At 50.7% G+C, this 17,555-nt stretch overlaps 1 protein-coding gene across 3 annotated transcripts in view; it reads left to right on the top strand.

Moving 5' to 3' along the window:
- The window catches only part of MYO18B (myosin XVIIIB), a 258,324-nt gene that overhangs the window by 29,592 nt on the left and 211,177 nt on the right, over positions 1-17,555 (top strand). For all 3 annotated transcript variants that reach the window (XM_053902225.1, XM_053902226.1, XM_053902227.1), the window contains 5 exons: positions 646-844; positions 2,853-2,995; positions 3,766-3,866; positions 4,198-4,261; positions 14,389-14,533. In XM_053902225.1, the coding sequence (XP_053758200.1) occupies positions 646-844; positions 2,853-2,995; positions 3,766-3,866; positions 4,198-4,261; positions 14,389-14,533 (652 nt within the window). The remainder of the gene's footprint in view (positions 1-645; positions 845-2,852; positions 2,996-3,765; positions 3,867-4,197; positions 4,262-14,388; positions 14,534-17,555) is intronic.

Here is a 17,555-nt window from a genome sequence, read left to right as displayed (position 1 = left end):
TACCAGCATTGCATGGGCATTCCAGTCACTCTGTGCCTTCACCAGACCTTGGTAGTGAGTGTTACAAAAATTTAAAACCTGTTTTTAGCCATCTAATATGTATACAATGGTATCTCCTCACGGTTGGTAGGGATTCCCTTTATCTGTTTTGTGTAGCGCTGTGCCCGCAATAATATTTTTGTGTATTGAATGAAGAATAAATGAATGGATGAATGGAGTGGAAGTCCTCAGGTATAACCTAAAACTGTCATGGCCAATGCATGGCATATGTACCACCATCTACCCCGTGCTTCGTTCTGTTTCCATGGCAGACATCACTAATCAATCTTGCCAGTCTGTCCAGCTGCCTCATTCCGGGCAAGTACTATCCAATAATGAGCTAACACAAGCCTCCTAGGGGTTAAAGAGGAGACCCAGGTTCAGAGTAGACTCGGAGGCTGTCCAAGGGCTCACGGTGAGCCAGGGGCAGGAGTAGACCCCAGGACTGGGCTTTTCCCAGTAAAATTCGACTTGTCTGATAAGGTTGGGGTAGGATGACAGGCAGGGGTGGGCTGGGCTCGAGGCTGGGGTGGGACACCGCCTTGGGGTGCTCCCTGGGCCCCGGCTGGGGTGGGAAGACCGATGTCGACGATCGTCTTCCTGCAGGTGCCCAGGCGCCGCCGGGATGGCCTGCCAGCTCACGTTGGCTCCCTGGCCCAGCGGGCATACTGGGCGCTGCTGAGCCAGCGGAGAGACCAGAGCATCGTGGCCCTGGGGCGCAGCGGTGCTGGGAAGACCACTTGTTGCGAGCAGGTCCTGGAGCACCTGGTGGCGATGGCAGGCAGTGTGGATGGCAGGGTCTCAGGTACAGTGGTCTCCAGGTGGCATGTGTTGGGGGCGGGCTGTGGGGGAGGGTGGGGAGAGTTGGAGGGGACGCTGTGTTGCTCCTCCTTATACCCATTCAGCTAGCATTCACTGAGCACCCATGTGCAGACTCTGTGCTTGCTTCTTTCTAGACAGGGCCACCCATAGTTCATTGCATGCCTCTGTGCAAGTTAGAAAAAGGTACTCCTTCCTCAAGACATCCACAGCTGCCTGCAGAGCAATCATCATGCACTGACATTGTCAGAACCATACCCTTGACCGCCATGTTCTGGGAAATTGTCCTAACAGATATACAAACCTGTAATTGTATGATGTAAACAGCATGTCCCTTCGACATGGTGTCCTTGTGCGGTGCACAACCTGCTGCACCGTACAGAGGACCCAGTAGGTAAAGACAGAAGGGCAGGGCCTATGCTCATGAGGAGTCGACAGCCAGAAGGGAAACTGAACTTCACATATGTGCCAAACTCCAGTGCTCTGCACAAAGGGCTGGCAGAGCTGGTTAGGAGAGAGTCACGGGGAGCTCAGAGGAGAGGAGTTCAGGGGCTTCCTTGAAGACGTGATGTCTGCCTGGGTGGCTCAGTCGGTTAAACGTCCGACTCTTGATTTCAGCTCAGGTCATGATCTCGCCACTCATGAGTTCAAGCCCTGCCTCGGGCTCCGTCCATGCTTACGGAGCAGAGCAGGCTTGGGATTCTCTCCCTTCCTCTTTCTCCCTGCCCCTCTCCTGCTCATGCTCTTCCCCACCGCCCTCAAGATAAATAAATAAGACTTAAAAAACTTTAAAAAAAAAAGGAAATGATGTTTGAACTAGGCTTTAAAACATGCCAATTAATAATAATAATAATAACCATAGTAAACATTTGCTGAGGACTTACATGCTGAGCCCTATTCCAAGCATATTAACTCATTTATTATTTAAAACAGTTCTTTAAGGTAGATATTATTATTCAAACGTTATAGATGAGGACATTAAGACTCAGGTTAACTCGCTTGCCCTAGGCCACACAACTAAAACATCCTAGAGCTGAGAGTCCAACCCAGACAGTCTGGCTTTGGAGCTATAACCCCTGGGCCCGTGTTCTTAATGCTTCTTCCACTTTTGCACACCTAAGGAGCTTTCTCAGACATCCCCCATCCCCCAATCGTCCCCTACTGTGAAATTTTACTGCCATAGATATACCATGATCTCTTCATGCAGTTTATGCACATCTGTGCTTTATACATAAGAAAACGAAATCCCCCCTACCCACAAGAATCAGCTTTTGCCCTCTTGGGGGCAATACATAGCCCCTATGAGAGGTTAACTGATTTGCCCCAAATGAGCTAACTAGCAAAGGCAGAGCCCATGTTCAAATTCCCTTAACCACCGTGTGTGCTGCTGCTTTGCTGGGGTTATTCTAGAGCTTTATTGATCACCTACTCTCCACCTAACCCTCGGGAGGGCCTGGGGATACAGCGGGGAGAGGCACCAGTCTTGGCTCTCCCCAAATGTAGCTCTGCCGTGAGTGCGTGTACTTGAGGGTGGGAGTCAGGAAAGGCTGTATCCAGCACCTAGCACAGTGCCTGGCGCATAGTAGGTGCCTAAGAAATAATTGTGGCGAGAATGCAGGGCTTTTCAAGGCTGTGGCTACTCTGTGAGCTCCCTCAGAGCAGGTCTGAGAATGTTAAGGCCCTGCCTTCCTTCATCAGGCCCTGGAGGCCCCTGTCACTGGACTGTAGCTATCCCGGCCCTGTGTCTTGACTCAGTCTTCTTGACTCAGTCTTCTTCCCCCTGCACTCTGCTTGCAGTACACAGCCAGGGCAGCAGTGAAATGTGTGTGGTCTAGTGCTGAGTTGGGGGTGGGGGTGGCGGGGAGCCTGCTGGGGGTGTTGGGAACAGATGGGCTTGGACCAGTGCAGATGCCAGTGGGGAAGGTGGTCCTGTGAGAGGTGGGGTGGCAGCTCCAGGGCCATGGGTGACTCGCTGCCCCGTGCCCCCCAAACAGTGGAGAAGATCCGAGCTACCTTCACCGTCCTCCGGGCTTTTGGCTCTGTGCCCACCGGCCATAGCTGCAATGCCAGCCGGTTTGCCATGGTGATGTCGCTCGATTTCAATGCCACGGGGAAAGTCACGGCCGCTCAGCTCCAGGTGAGTGCCAGGCCCACTCAGCAGAGGCCACATACCCCCCCGCGACCCTGGAACGTGTCTAAGTGGTTGTGGCTCCCCCGGCGGTGGTCACCTCCTCCCCGACGCACTCAGCACCCCGGACCATCGCCAGCCTGTCTGCGCCTCGGAATGTCACGGGGATGAACTATTCATGAGTAAATACATACCTCAGCCGCTCATTAGCTGGGTGTTAAAAGCATAAGCTGAAATCAAACAGACGCTCGCCGGCCTTCCGCGAACGTCCGCGTGTAACCAACACATGGCTTGTTTGTTCCTATCTCCACAATCACCCGTGCCGATTCCCTGAACCTCAAGCAGGCTGTTTAGGCAGAAAATAGGATTAGGTTGTTAGAAGGGTTGTTTGTACATTGAGCCGGGATGATGTCCAGGCTCCAGGAAAACTCCTCGGTGCCCAAAAGTCCCTCTTCTGTCCCAGCCCTGCAATTCTACCATCAATCACCACTTGGGGCAGCTTAGTAAGCTTCTGTTAAATAAGAATATGTTGGAGAGTGGCTCTGGTTGATTGTGATTACCTTCGGATGCTTTCATCGGAATGAGTCTGTCACGTTACTTGGGTCCCTGGATGGGCTCTGGATCAGCGAGATAAATGAGCAGTTTCGATGCGGACGTGTCTGGCAGAGCGTGGACCTGAGCCGTGGCCCCAAAGAGTGCATCGGGGTGGGGGACACCCCAACAGGCTCTCTGGGTAGCTGGCCACCCGGCTGACCGTGTCCTGTCCACTCCCATTGCAGACGATGCTCTTGGAGAAGAGCCATGTGGCCCGACAGCCAGAAGGGGAAGGCAACTTTGAGGTTTTCTCCCACATGCTGGCTGGGTTAGACCTGGATCTCAGGTGAGTGACAGAGACCTCAGCAGACGGCAAGGACTCATTCAGTCTGACTGTTGTAATATTACCCAGGAGCGAGTTCACACAGCCGATTAGCAGAAAATCTGGAGGCAGACCCACTCCCCTGGGTTTAGTTTGTGATTCTTTGTGCCAGAAAACACTTAGGAAAGAGCCACAGACGGGCAGTGAGTGAGGGATGTTCCAGAAACGGGCCTGGGGCCGGCAATGGGACCGTCCGGGCCACGGGGTGGAGCCCTGTGTCACGATGTCCACTCGCTCCGCCAGGTCGCTGATGTGGGCGGTCCTTCCCTTACTTCTGTCCCTTCTCTGCTTCCAGGACAGAGCTATACCTACACCAGACGGCAGACAGCAGCTCCTTCGGCATGGGCGTGTGGCCTAAGGTAAGGAGAAGGTCCTTCTGGGGTGTGTGTGGATGTGACCAGGGGACAGAGGATGCGAGGGTGATGCAGGGTTCCCTGTGCAACTCTTCTCCTTTACCAGTGGGGTTGCTGGCTGGCAAGGACTGGCCATGGGGGCGGGCCTGGGCTTGTAGGGTGTCTGAGACTCGCACACATAAAGGGAATCAGGAGGTGGGACGCAGAGAGGTAAGAGTGTGGGCTCTTGCCTCAAATCCTGGCCCTGATATTTACTAGACACATGATCTCAGGCCGTATTATTGGTGATTCACATGGGTAGGTGCGGTCAGGGGTGGCGTTCCCGGAAGACGTGGTCTGTGAGCAGACTTTGAGAGATGGAGTCCACTTCAAAAAGGCCAGGTGTTTGCTTGTTTGTTTACTCTTTTATTCTTTTGTTTATACCTCACCAATTGCTTTCTGAGTCACTCCCCACCCCACTACACCCACCATCAGCTCCCGTGCCAGGCCTGCATTAAGTGCTGGGCTTATGGCCTCCAACCGTGGGGTTTTACTCCATCAGGAAGACGATATGGGCATTAACGCAGTCATGTGGGATATAAATATGGCAGGGGTTGCACAAGATGCCGTGGGCACAAAGGACAGTTGAAAGAGCTACTTGGTCTCAGACAGAGAAGGCTTCCTAGCTAGGGTGACATTTGACTGGGTTTTGAGGAATGAATAGGAGTTCACCATGTAAGGGAGGGTCGATGATTTCCACACCCAAGCCTTTCAACAAAGATATGATCTGGGAAAGAAAGAGTGCTGGAATTATGGGGTATCTTCAGGTCCAGAATGAATTGCAGAGTCGACAGCCTCACACCAGACAGAAATTAACAAAGAATGGAGTATAGGCCCAAATGTAAAACCTAAAACCATGACATTTCTACAAGAAAACAAGGGGAAAATTTCTCCAACTTTGTTTTAGGTGAAGCTTTTTCAGATGTGACACCAAATGCACAGGTTATAAGAGGACAAATAGAGAAATTGTATTTCATCAAAATTAAAAACTTCTGCTTTTCTAAAAAAAGGTTTATTTATTTATTTTGAGAGAGAGAGAGAGAGAGAGAGAGAGAGTGTGAGCAGGGGAGGGGCAGAGACAGAAGGAGAGAGAATCCCAAGCAGGCTCCTTACTGTCAGCGTAGAGCCCGATGTGGGGCTCGAACCCAGGAACTGTGAGATCATGACCTGAGCCAAAATCAAGATTTGGACGCTTAATCGACTGAGCCACCCAGGTGCCCCAAGAACTTCCGCTCTTTGAAAGGCACCGTTAATATGAAAATACAAGCCACAGACTGGGGAAAAAATATTTTCAAATCACCTATCTGATGAAGTTTTGAATCCAGACTATATAGACGACTCTCTAAACTCATAAATGCAACCTGACAAAGAAGGCGGGCAAAAGATTCCAACATACACTTTGCCAAAGAAGACACGTGCATGGTCAATAACGCACACGAAAACATGCTCCACATCATTAAAGAAATTCCAAGTAAAACCACAGCACCCTGCCACTACACAATCACTGACTTATCTGCAGTTGAAAAGATTGGTCACACCAAGTGCTGGTGAGAACTGGGGCCGCTGGTGCTCTCACACCCGGCTGGTGGGGATGTGAGACAGCACACCCGTTTGGGAAAACAGTTTCACCTTCTCTATAATACGCTAGTCTACTCTGGGCTATCGATGCAGGAAAATAAAGGTGCATGTGCAGACAAAGGTGTTTACGTGACGGTTCATAGTTTCATTTGTAATAACAGGGGCATGGGTGTGGACTACCCATAAAGGTGGCGTAATAGCCGTGAAAGTGAACGAGAGGCTGGCGTATCCAAGGGGGCGAGGGCTCTCAAAATCATTACGCTGAGTGAAAGCTCTCAGATGAAAGAGAGACTAACTGTATGAGCCCACGTATATGACGCTCTAGGAATTGCAAACTAACCCACAGTGGCAGAAAACAGGGCAATGGTTGCCTGGGCATTGGGTGTGGGCAGGAGGAGGGGAGAGAGGATTTATAAAAGGAAACTTCTGGACCGTGGTGTGGATGTTGTCTTCATTGTGGCAATAGCTTCATATGCGTACACATCAAAGCTTATCAAGTTTATTTATTTTTAAATTTTTATTTAAAAAAGTTTTAACGTTTACTTATTTTTGAGAGACAGACGGACAGAGAATGGGTGGGGGAGGGGCAGAGAGAGAGAGAGAGAGAGAGAGAGAGACAGAATCTGAAGCAGGCTCCAGGTTCTGAGCTGTCGGCACGGAACCTGATGTGGGGCTTGAACCCACAAACCACGATATCATGACCTGAGCCGAAGTCGGTCGCTCAAATGACTGAGCCACCAGGGCGCCCCCGAGGTGCCTCTGTACCTTTTAAAGAGGAATAGTTTATTCTTTGTCAATTATATCTTGATAAAGCTGTTCACACACACACACACACACACACACACACACACACACACTGCTAGGGACCCTCCACAGAGCTGCTGATTCAGCAGGTCTGGGGCAGGGCCTGGGAGTCTGCATTCCTCAGAAGCTCCCAGGTGATGTTGATGCTGCTGGTCCAGGGACCGCGCCTCCGCTCTAAGAACCAGTGACATAGAGTTTATTTCTCCAGTAGGAAGGAGTAAGATGATACGGCTACTCCCTCTTTGGTTTTTTTTTTTTAAGTTGATTTATTTATTTTGAGAGGCGGGGGGAGAGAGAGAGATGAGGGGAGGGGCAGAGACAGGGAGAGAGAGAATCCCAAGCAGGCTTTGTGCTGTCAGTGCAGAGACCAATGCGGGGCCAGAACTCACGAACCATGAGATCGTGACCTGAGCCGAGATCAAGAGCTGGATGCGTAGCTCCGTGAACCACTCAGGAGCCGCACGGCGATTCCACCTTTACGTTCTGGGGGCCTCTGACACCCTGTGTCACTGGCGGGCACCCGCGGCATGGCTTTCTTTCATCCCCCGTGACTGGGGACTATTAGGATCCCAGCCCTTGGCCGTGACAGCACAGGATGAGAGTCTCATCCAGCCCTGCGTCTTCCCATCTGTTTAAATGAAATCTGGCCAAGTGGATCCATGGGAGTCTGCAAGAAGGTTGTTTTGGAGGAGAAGGGCCCCAGCGGGGTCCCTGTGAGCTCTCCCCAGCCTGAATTTTTGTTAACAGTCCGCACACGAGAATGGGTCACAGCGGGGAATCCGTGTCAGGGAGGCTTTTGAAGTAGTTTTCTTCTTTTGTGTGTTTCTGGGGGGTGTTTTTGTTTTTTTTTTTTAGTCCGGTTGATTTGTGGGAACGGGTAGGGGCAGCCTTTGTTCTGTCCCTGCTACCTGGCAGGTATCCAGGGAAGGTTTTCTCAGTGTGCTAAGAGCAAAAATAAAGTCTGAAAAGTCACCAGTCCTCCATACCAGCCTGGGCGAGTTCTCTGGGGTTGGGTGGTCCCGGGACTGCCTCCGTAAGGGAACTTGGTGGTCGGGAAGCCCCCCCAAGCATGGGAGTTGCTACATACAAGCTCCCAAAGCTGCCAGACGGAGCTAATAGAAATGCAGGATGCCTAGAACTTCTGTATCTCAAAACGGACCCAATGTACAGCAAGGTGACTGTAGTTAAAGACAGTGTTTGCTGTGTGCGTCAGATTTCTTAGGAGAGTGGATCTTACGTGTTCTCACCACACGCAAAGAACGGTAACTACGTGGAGTGATGGCTGCATTAATTAACTTCGTTGCGGCCATCATTTCAGAACGTGCTTCTATCAAATCATCACATTGCACACCTAACAAGATGTAATTTTTATCTGTCGTTAGAACTCAGTGAAACCTAAAAAAAAAAAAAAAACAACCCACAGGTTGTCCAGTGAAGTCTGAATTTCAGATAAAAGTATAATAATTTGTTTAGTATAATTCTGCCCCAAATACTGTGTGGGCAGGCCTGGAGGGTTGGGGTTGTATCAGAGAGGGCTGCCTGGAGGAGGTGAGCCCAGAGAGTGCCCAGTGAGGATGGACAGAGGTAGTGAGTCCAGCATCCCTGCTCTGCCAGGCATTGTAGGGAAATGTACTTATACTAGAACAGTACCCATCGTCCATCAGAGATTCCAGTTGAACTATATGTCCTGCCTTTCACCTGGCAGTTCTACAGCCCAATTCATCCCTGGCTGAGCCTTCTTCCTCCTCCTCCTCGCCAGTCCTGCTGACTCTGATCAGTCATGCTTCGACTTTATCTGTAACCGTCGCTTTCGTTGTCCCCTGAGAATTCATTGACGACAACGGTTAAGAAATGGGTTCTGGAGTCTGACAAATCCAGGTGCGAACCCCAGCAGCCGTCAGGTGGCCTTATGGAAGGTGACTCCATTTCCGTGGGCCTCAGTTTCCTCACTGGTAAAACCGGGATGCTGATACTCCCCCTGGCTCCCAGGTTAAATGAGATACAGCCTACCAAGTGCTCAGACTCTTAGCTTTTATGATTATGATCTATTGGCATTCTTCACTGTTACCTTGTATGGCAGTGCTGGACCAGTTGGGGGGGGGCAAGGCCTCAGTGGCCCGTGAGCCCCCCAATCCATGCTTCTTGGCAGTACACCCCATGTTTTTTTTATCTCATTGGCCTTATGTCTATTCCCTGGTGTATGTGTGTGTGTGTATTAAATTTTTTTAATGTTTATTTAGTTTTGAGAGACAGAGAGAGAAAAGTGGGGGATGGGCAGAGAGAGAGGGAGAGATAATCCCAACTGGGCTCTATGCTGACAGCAGAGAGCCTGACTCGGGGCTTGAACTCATGAACTGTGAGATCATGGCCTGAGCTGAAGTCAGATGCTTAACCGACTGAGCCACCCAGGCGCCCCCTTGGTCTACATTTTTAATACGACATTATTTCTAGGGGCACCTGCCTGGCTCAGTCTGTCTTCTATGAATATTTTATACAGTTCGTAACAAACTGGAGGTCATTAACACTTTCACGAACAATGCTTTTCATGACCAGATGTTCAGAGTGGAGTCATGATTCCCCGAACTGTTTCCCGAATGTTGTCCATTTACTGAAAAGGTTCTCAACTCTTTTGGTAGCTCTTAATAAGGAGATGATAAACACCTTTGTGCATCTATCCTGGGCTTTCGTGGCAGCGTGAGTGTCCCCAGCTTCCCAGTCCTCTGTCCAGGGAGAGACCTCCTTTTAATGGGGGTGTGTGTGTGTGTGTGTGTGTGGTCTCGATAACAATCTCTCATTGTCTTTGACACTCTTTGTTTGCTTATTACCGATCTGCCTACCACCCTAAGGTCCAAGAAGACGAGGGTCTTCTGTGTCCTGTTCACTGCTCATATATTTCACAAGGCCTAACGCTGAGCCAGGCACACAGCAAGTGCTCCACAAATGTTTGTTGAGTGAATAAATGAACGAGCGGACCCCACTCACCGCAACTTGGCTACACTTTTCTCAATTTTCCTGCCGCGGTAGCAGAAATGCATTAATTACACTTGAATTTAGCCCGCCGTGTCTTTAAAGGCATGGGCTGTGGAGACCTTGTATGTTTCTTCGGCTCCATTGCCTGCATCCTGGGAGCTGGGGTCGTTCGCTGGGAGGCACAGAGTACCCCAGAGAAGGGAATTCGCGAGTGTGAGGCTCTCCTTCCTCAGCCAGCCTGGCCTCTGGGGTCCTTGAATATGGGATTAGCAGCGCCGTGGGCCTGGCTCGGTAGGTGGACAAACTCAACCTCGGCATCAATGACTCTCATTCAGGGACAGTAACCGGCAGCTCATTGACATTCACTCCTCAATGGATATTTACTGATCTCGTTACGTCCCAGGCACTGGCACAGAGAGATAACTCAGCTGGGTCTCAGGCACAAGGAGCCCATATGTTAGGAGGCAGGTGGGGGCTGCCACGGCCATATTGCAGATCATTCGAAGCCAGAATGATAGGTGCTTGAATAGAGGTGTGTGTGGGCTGAGACCAGGCTGCAGCGGTAGAGGCATATCAAGGAAGGCTGCCCAGAGGAGGTGAGAGGGAAGCCGGGCAGGTGCACTGAGGCCAGCATTCCTGCTCCAGGGAGCACCTGATGCAAAGGTGAAGGTGGAGAGACCTCAAACGGTGCAGGTGAAGAGTACAGGATGAGGTGCAGGGGGAAGGGGGGCAGTCAGCTGGAGCAGGTGCTCAGGGGGGAAAGCGCCAAGACCCGCGGGTGGTGCCGGCCCTCGGTGGCGCCTCCGCTCGCTGTCAGTGTCCACCCCCTGGTCCCTGCACTGTGCCCTTGCTGCCTGCCACTTTCAGCTTTTAAATGGAACTTATTTGAGATCAGTCAGGGCACCAGGACCCATTTGAAATCACAAAGCTTTCATATTATTCTCTTCTTCCCTGTAATTTATTTTTTTGCAACGTAGCCTGATTTTTTTTTTTAAAAAGTGCCCAGCAGCAGTGATAATAATAATAATCTTTGCCTCCCAGCAGTTGGCTTCTGGCTGTTACCTTCCGGGCTTTGGCCCGAGGCACATTTATTTTTTTATGACCCGGTTGTCAACTGTGGAGGAATGGTCTCCAAACAGAAACGGGGGGTGCGCTCTTGCCGGGGGCTCTGCCCAGAGCCTCTGCTTCCTTAATCCTCCTAATGGTCCTTTGAGGTGAGGGATTATTATCACATCTGATTTCAGGAGTAGTAACCAGGCTCAGAGAGGTGAGGTTACTTGCCTAAGAGCACACAGCTTGTAAATGTCAACCCTGTGTTTTGGCTGAAGATCCTGTGCCTTGGGTTCTGACCTGCTGTGCTCTCTTGGGTCATTTATGTCCTCTCAGCCTTGGGTTTTGCAACTGTGGAATGGGCAGAGCCATACCCAGCTTCTTGGTCTGCTCCTAGGACTGGAGGCTTGGAATTCCTCCTGCTCCACCCCAGTACTCACATCACCTCACTCATTCTGTTTGCTTCACGCACCACTACTTCCTGGAAGCCTCCGACCCTCTCCAGAGTCTCCCAACCCGCTCCCCCTCACCCCTGTCTCAAGGACAGCGCCACACCTGGTTCACTTTCCGTGGAGCGTTGGGCATGCACTTGGGCAGCGGTGGGGAAAGGTGTCCCGGAAAGCGGAACAGTCTGCGCAAAGTCATGCCAGAGAGACGCAGTGGTGTGTGGGAACCAGCATTTATTTGGCACCATTGCGTGCAGGGCTGGGTGCCCCATACACGACTCATTCATTCCTCACAATGGCCCTCGGAGGAAGGTAGGCTACGATTTCCGTTCTACAGAAGCAGAAACTGAGCCCCAGTGCAAGGGCAGGAGATCTGTACAAAGTCACACTGCTGGGGAGCATTGAGTCATGGAAACGTCCAGTTCTGACTCCAAATCCAAACCTGGCCTCTCTCTCTCTGCACTGTAGGGATCTCCTGGGTGCTCTAAGCACAGCCCAGTCTAACGTGGAGAGAACATTTTGGATTTTTTTTTTCCCCCACTAAATTACCTGCAGTCTTTGGTTGACCTTGAGTCTTTGCATCAGATAAACCCTGGGCGTCTTGTGAGTTGATTTTTTTTCCCATTAATTTTTTTTTTAATTGTGGCGAGACAACTAACTTTAAGCCTCCAACTCAGTGATGAATATATTCTTTATTTTTTTGTCGTTTATTTATTTGAGAGAGAGAGAGAAGGAGAGAGAGAATGAGCAGGGGAGGGGCAGAGAGAGAGAGGGAGACAGAGGATCCGAAGCAGGCTCTACAGTGACGTGGGGCTCGAACTCACGCACTGCGAGATCATAACCCGAGCCGAAGTCAGACACTTAACCGACCGAGCCACCCAGGCTCCCCCCAGTGATGACTATATTCTCAAATGCACCCGTAGCCACACCCCAGATCAACACCTGGAACATTTCTGACGAAGGCTCCCTTGAGTCTCTTCCCGATCAGGGGCGTCCCTCCCGTCCCAGCGTTACCAAAATGACTTTTCTTACTGTAGGTTGGCTCGGCTCATGCTTGAACCTCACGGAGAGGGAGTCATACAGTGCGGAGTCTTTGGTTCTCTGGCTCACGTGGTCTGTGGGATTCGTGCCTGTGGATGCACGGATCTGTGGCTCGTTCTTTTTCATCCCCTCGTAGCACTCCACCGCTGTTCCCTGCGACACTGCCCTTTGTGTATTCAGTCTCCTGTTGATAGACATTTGGGCTGCGGGCTGATCTCCACGTTCACGATCTTGCCGGAAGGGGTGGCTTTCGTGACAGCATTAGGCAGAGATGTTTGGCTCCCTGGAAATTTAAGCAACTATAAACATCTTCCTGATCTTGATTGTTTGGATCAGAAACATACACATTTGCCTCTCTCTATTTTCTGTTGCAACAGAGACGTGGGCGGTGGAGGGGGAGGCGGTGGGGAGGGAGGGGAAGAGAAACAGATTAAGCTTTGGGGAAAGTTTCTCCTTCTTTTCGCATGAGCTAAGTGGCCAATGATGGAGTCCGCCTGTAATTTAAATTCAAATGCTCAGAGCTGACAGTGGGAGCCATAATAAATGTGTTGCCACTGTCCTTTCGGTGTCCTTTCTGTGCCGCTTTGAAATCTCATAAATAACCGAGAACATGTTGGTAAGATGCCTTCCTTCCCTCCGTGTGCTCCAGTGGAGCAGCTGCGGTTGCTAGGTTGAGCTCCTGGTTGCTAGGGATTTTGTGGTCCTGTGGTGGCCCAGAAATATGATGGATCAGTGGAACATGCTTTTGCTATTAATTGAAATATTTTCACAGCGAATGTCTCAATGTCACTGCATGCTTTGACATCGGCCCGGCTGGTTGCTGATTCTCGCAGCCTTCTTTGCTAGTTAGACGTAGCTGGAGTGGAGGGGACAAGCGGCCTGGACAGGGAGTCAGAAAAGCCTGATTCTAGTTCTGTATCGGATGCTAATTTGCTGTGTGACCTTGGGCAAGTGTTATCCCCTCTCTGGGCGTTGGATTCCACAAAATTTAAGAACCTGCCAGCTTTACCAGCCTACAGTTCATCACCCACGCTCTGTAAGAGGGCCAAGTGCAAATCAGTTCCTCATTATCTGCCGGTGGATTAGTGACAAAAGAATTCTTGTCCCCAGCTCACTTTCTCTCAACCCAGCAGGTTTCTGGGCTGAGTCTCCTCAGCCAGATGGTGTGTGTGTGCGCGCAGGAGTTTCAGGCTAATTTTAATATTCAATCAAACATAATTGGGATCATAAATCTGAAAAAGAAAAAAACAACACCCTACAACCCATAAACATCTGATCATGTCACTTTCTCTTTCCTCCTGCTTAAAATCCTTGGGCAGTTTCCCATCCCTTGCCCTGGCGAGAGCATACAGATTGCACTTCCGTTGTTGAGGCAGATCAGTTGGTGGCGGCTGCAGGGGGTGGGGTCCTGGAAACAGTGGGGACTCGCTGGCTTGCTGTGGCATCTCGATCGATTAACGACGTCTGTCACAGGTCCGGGAGTATAGACAGGCGTGTGTATTTGCCAGGCCTGGTTGGCATCCAGAGCCCATGCCTTTAACATCATACGTGAGGCCATCCCAAGTGGAACCTGCCAGCTTCTCAAGCTTTCTCTCTTCTCTGTCGGCCCCACCTCCAAAAATACCTGCTTCTGTGCCCGCATTCAGTTGACCACCTGTTGTCCCCCGAGATCTCCTTTGGTCACGTTGTTCCCTCTGCTTGTAGGGACTTACTGCATTAAATCGGTCAGTGACGCCTATGCCTCTTCCAAACTTCAACCTCAGTGTTGTCTCGCCTTCTAGGACAACCTCTATGACAATTTTGAGGGGGATTCATTGACGCCTTCCTGCCTCTGCCCGGACCCCACCACTTAGCCTGCGTCACACTAAGTTTTATGTCTCTTTCCATGGCTAACCTCGAGAGGCCCTCCAAAGTCAAGTTCTGGGGTTCCCTCGGCTTTGCGTCCTCTGGGCCCCGTACACAGCAGAGCCTCAAAAACTCTACCCAGGGAACCCACGGGTGAATGAGAATCACAGTGCATTCCAAAGACAGATAGGAATGACTTACTTTCCCTGCAGTCTGAGCTCTGGGCATCAACACTCCACAGCCTAATTGTGGGTAATTTACTGTGGTTATAAAGCGACCGCATTGTTTCCCCCCCCGCCGAGTCTGAGCTTTGCATTCTCGCCACCCTGACGGCCTCTTCCTCTCTCCCTTTGCTCTCAGCCCGAAGACAAGCAGAAGGCGGCAGCCGCCTTTGCCCATCTCCAGAGCGCCATGGAGACACTGGGCATCTCGGAGGGCGAGCAGCGAGCCATTTGGCGGGTGCTGGCAGCCATCTACCACCTCGGCGCAGCGGGAGCCTGCAAAGGTGAGTCCTTCCTGCCGAGCTCACCTGCACTGCCAGCTGTCTGCCTTGGCAGGTGCCTGATGAGCCCCTTCTCTCCATGAGGCGGGACAGGATCAATCTGTCATCCTCTGTGTCTCCGGGACCGGTGTCTGGGAGGCCGCCGGACCAGGCGCCGTGAGATGGAAACAGGTCTGGGTTTTTCAAGCAAACCTAAGTGTCCTAAGCGCAGAAGGTCTCGGACATTTGAGAGAGAGTTGGGTCCAAGCAATAAAGGTGCTGTGTTTCCATCTCGACATCTTGGAGATGCTCTCCACCATACGTGGTGAAGCTCACCCAGCCATCCTTGTCCTCCTGAGTCTGTCCCTGCTCTTAATGGTCTGTTTACTGATCATCCTTACTTCACCTTGTTTCCCCAAGGTGGTTCTGGTCTTCTCTCTGGCCCTTGCCCCTCCCTAGCCAATCTTTATTCACCTTGCCCTGTAGATGATCTCTGTGACAGCATTTATGTCTGTGTTTCTCTATTCCTACTGTTTGCCAGTCTTTTTCTTTTCTTTTCCTTTTTTTTTTAATTTTTGCTCAGACTATTGCAGTAGTCTCATTGCTAATGACTACCTTCCTCCCTCTGTCCATCCTCATTGTGACCTTTGGGGTCTTTAAAAAAAAAACAAACACAAGCCTATTGTGTGCCATTCCCCTGCTTAGAATCCTCCCAAGTTTCTCCCTTGCCTGCTAAATCAAGTAAACTTCGTTGACTTGGCATTCAAGGCTCCTCCCTTCCCTAACCAATTTCTTTGATTTCTTTTGACATTGTAGAAGGTCCTGGGGAGAGAGTAGGGATCAAGATCAGTGTGGTTCCTGCCTTCTTGAGGATTATGGTGTCTTGTATTGTGATTGTGTCCTTGTCTAGCTCTTTCGAGTAGGGAGTGACTTCCTTGGGGCCCAGGACATAGAGCTGGGATTTACTTGTTGAATGAATACATGTGAATTGAAGGCTGTCCTCTGAGGGCTATGTACTGACTCTGGCTGACATTCTGGGTCATTTGTCTGTGGGCAGCAGACTTCTGGAATATTCTGGCATGTCATTCCTGCCATCCCCACACTCCTGGGCCTTGGGGCTCATTCTGTTGATTCTCATACACGTGAGCTGCATATATTTGGCCCACTGATTTGATTTTGGAAGTTTCTAGGAGTTATGCTGAGTCAGAAATAAGTAAGGTGGGGACTCCACAGTTAGTCCAAACCAAGGACAGACATGCTTGACTGGACAATGGTGAAAAATCAAATGCCACTTGCCTTTCCAAAACTCAGTCGTGGGCCATGATTGACCCCTTGGGCATTGGGGCACCACCATCCTTTTGCCCACGGGACTGTAATGTGTCCCAACCTCCTCGCCACTGAGACCAGCCTGAGTCACGCACACCATGGTGTGAGAACGTGGCCCCATCTCTGACCTGGGCTGCATTTCTTTTCCTGCAAAGCTCTAATCATCTGGTAAAATCCCCACCTCTGCATCTGACTCTGTCATACCGAGGGTCAGCAAAGCATAGCTTGTGGGCTAAATCCAGTCGGCTGTGTTTCTGGATGACAGCAGGCTAAAAATGGTTTTTGTACTTCAATTAGATGAAGATCTATCTATCTATGTGTAATATTTTGGGATGTATGAACATTTCTTTTTTTAATGTTTACTATTTATTTTGAGAGAGAGAGAGAGAGAGAGAGAGAGCAAGCAGGGGAGGGGACAGAGAGAAAGGGAGTCAGAGAATCCGAAGCAGGCTTCACCCAGTCAGTGCGGAGCCCGATGTGGGGCTTGAACTCATGAACTGTGAGGTCATGACCTGAGCTGAAGCCAAGAGTCGGCTGTTTAACCGACTGAGCCACCCAGGGGCCCCAGGATGTGTGCGAATTGTATGGCATTGAAATGATAGTATCCATAATTAAAGTTTTATTGGAACATGGTCGTGCCCCTTCATTCACATGCCTGTGGCTGTGTTCCTGCCACAGTGGCAGAGTTGAGTAGTTGAGGCAAAGATTGTGTGGCCTGCAAAGCTCCAACTAATTGTTATACAGCCCTTTACAGAAAAAGCTGGCCCCTCGTCACGGAACGTCATAGCAAGGGGGGATCTTTGTGCCTCTGCAGGGCCTGTTTATGCTGTGAGAAAACTCCTCGGTCCTCTTTAGACCCAAGCCAAGCCAGAGAGAGGATGTTAGGAATCTGGCTCTGCCCTCAACCGGACGTGTGACCTTGAACAAGTTCCCCTGTCTCTCTCTGGTCACCATTTTGTCAGATGTGAAATTCTGCGGTCGGGCCAGATTACAGGTTCTTAATCTTGGGAGCTTGTTTCCTGACGGTTCTGGAGGCTAGAAGCTCAGGTTCAAGGTCAAGGTGCCTGGCAGGGTTGGTTTCTCCTGAGGCCTCTCTCCTGCGCTAGGAGAGGGCTGCCTTCCTGCCGCGTCCTCACATGGCCTGCCCTCCATTCATGGGTCTGTCTGTGTCCTGATCTCCTCTTCTTGTAGGACACCAATCACATTGGATCAGGGCCCACCCAGATGACCTCATGTTACCTTAATTATCTCGTTAAAGCCTCAGTCAACAAATACAGTCACAATTTAAAGTACCGAGCTTTAGTACTTTAACATATGAATTTGGGGAGGACGTAATTCAGCCCATAATACATCCCAGTCCCTGAGATGAGCCAACGTCTACCCTGTGCCCGGGCCTGGCAGGGGGAGGGATGCGGGGGGCTGTGAGACTACTGTCCCGTCTTGAGAATTTATCATCTTATTAGGAGACACGAGACTTCCAAACTGGGACCAGCTTTGTGAACAGGTTGGGCTGAGGGAGGGATTGCAGAGGTCGGACCAGGAAAGCTCTGAAGGTTCAGAGTCAGGGCGCCTGTGGTTGGGGAAGAGCGGAAGGAAGCAAGCCTATTGTACAGAACAGAAACCCGAGGCTCTTGGTGCAATTAGCCAGGATCGAGAACCAGACTTGTCTGAGCTTTGGTGGTCTCCTCTTTGATGGGCAGAACATGGGGTTGATGCATGG

The sequence above is a fragment of the Panthera pardus genome, unplaced genomic scaffold (genome assembly GCF_024362965.1).
Source record: "Panthera pardus isolate Hobbes unplaced genomic scaffold, ASM2436296v1 HiC_scaffold_15, whole genome shotgun sequence".
NCBI lineage: Eukaryota > Metazoa > Chordata > Mammalia > Carnivora > Felidae > Panthera > Panthera pardus.
The sequence above is the reverse complement of the archived record's forward strand: the minus strand, read 5'-3'. Positions and strand labels throughout refer to the sequence as shown.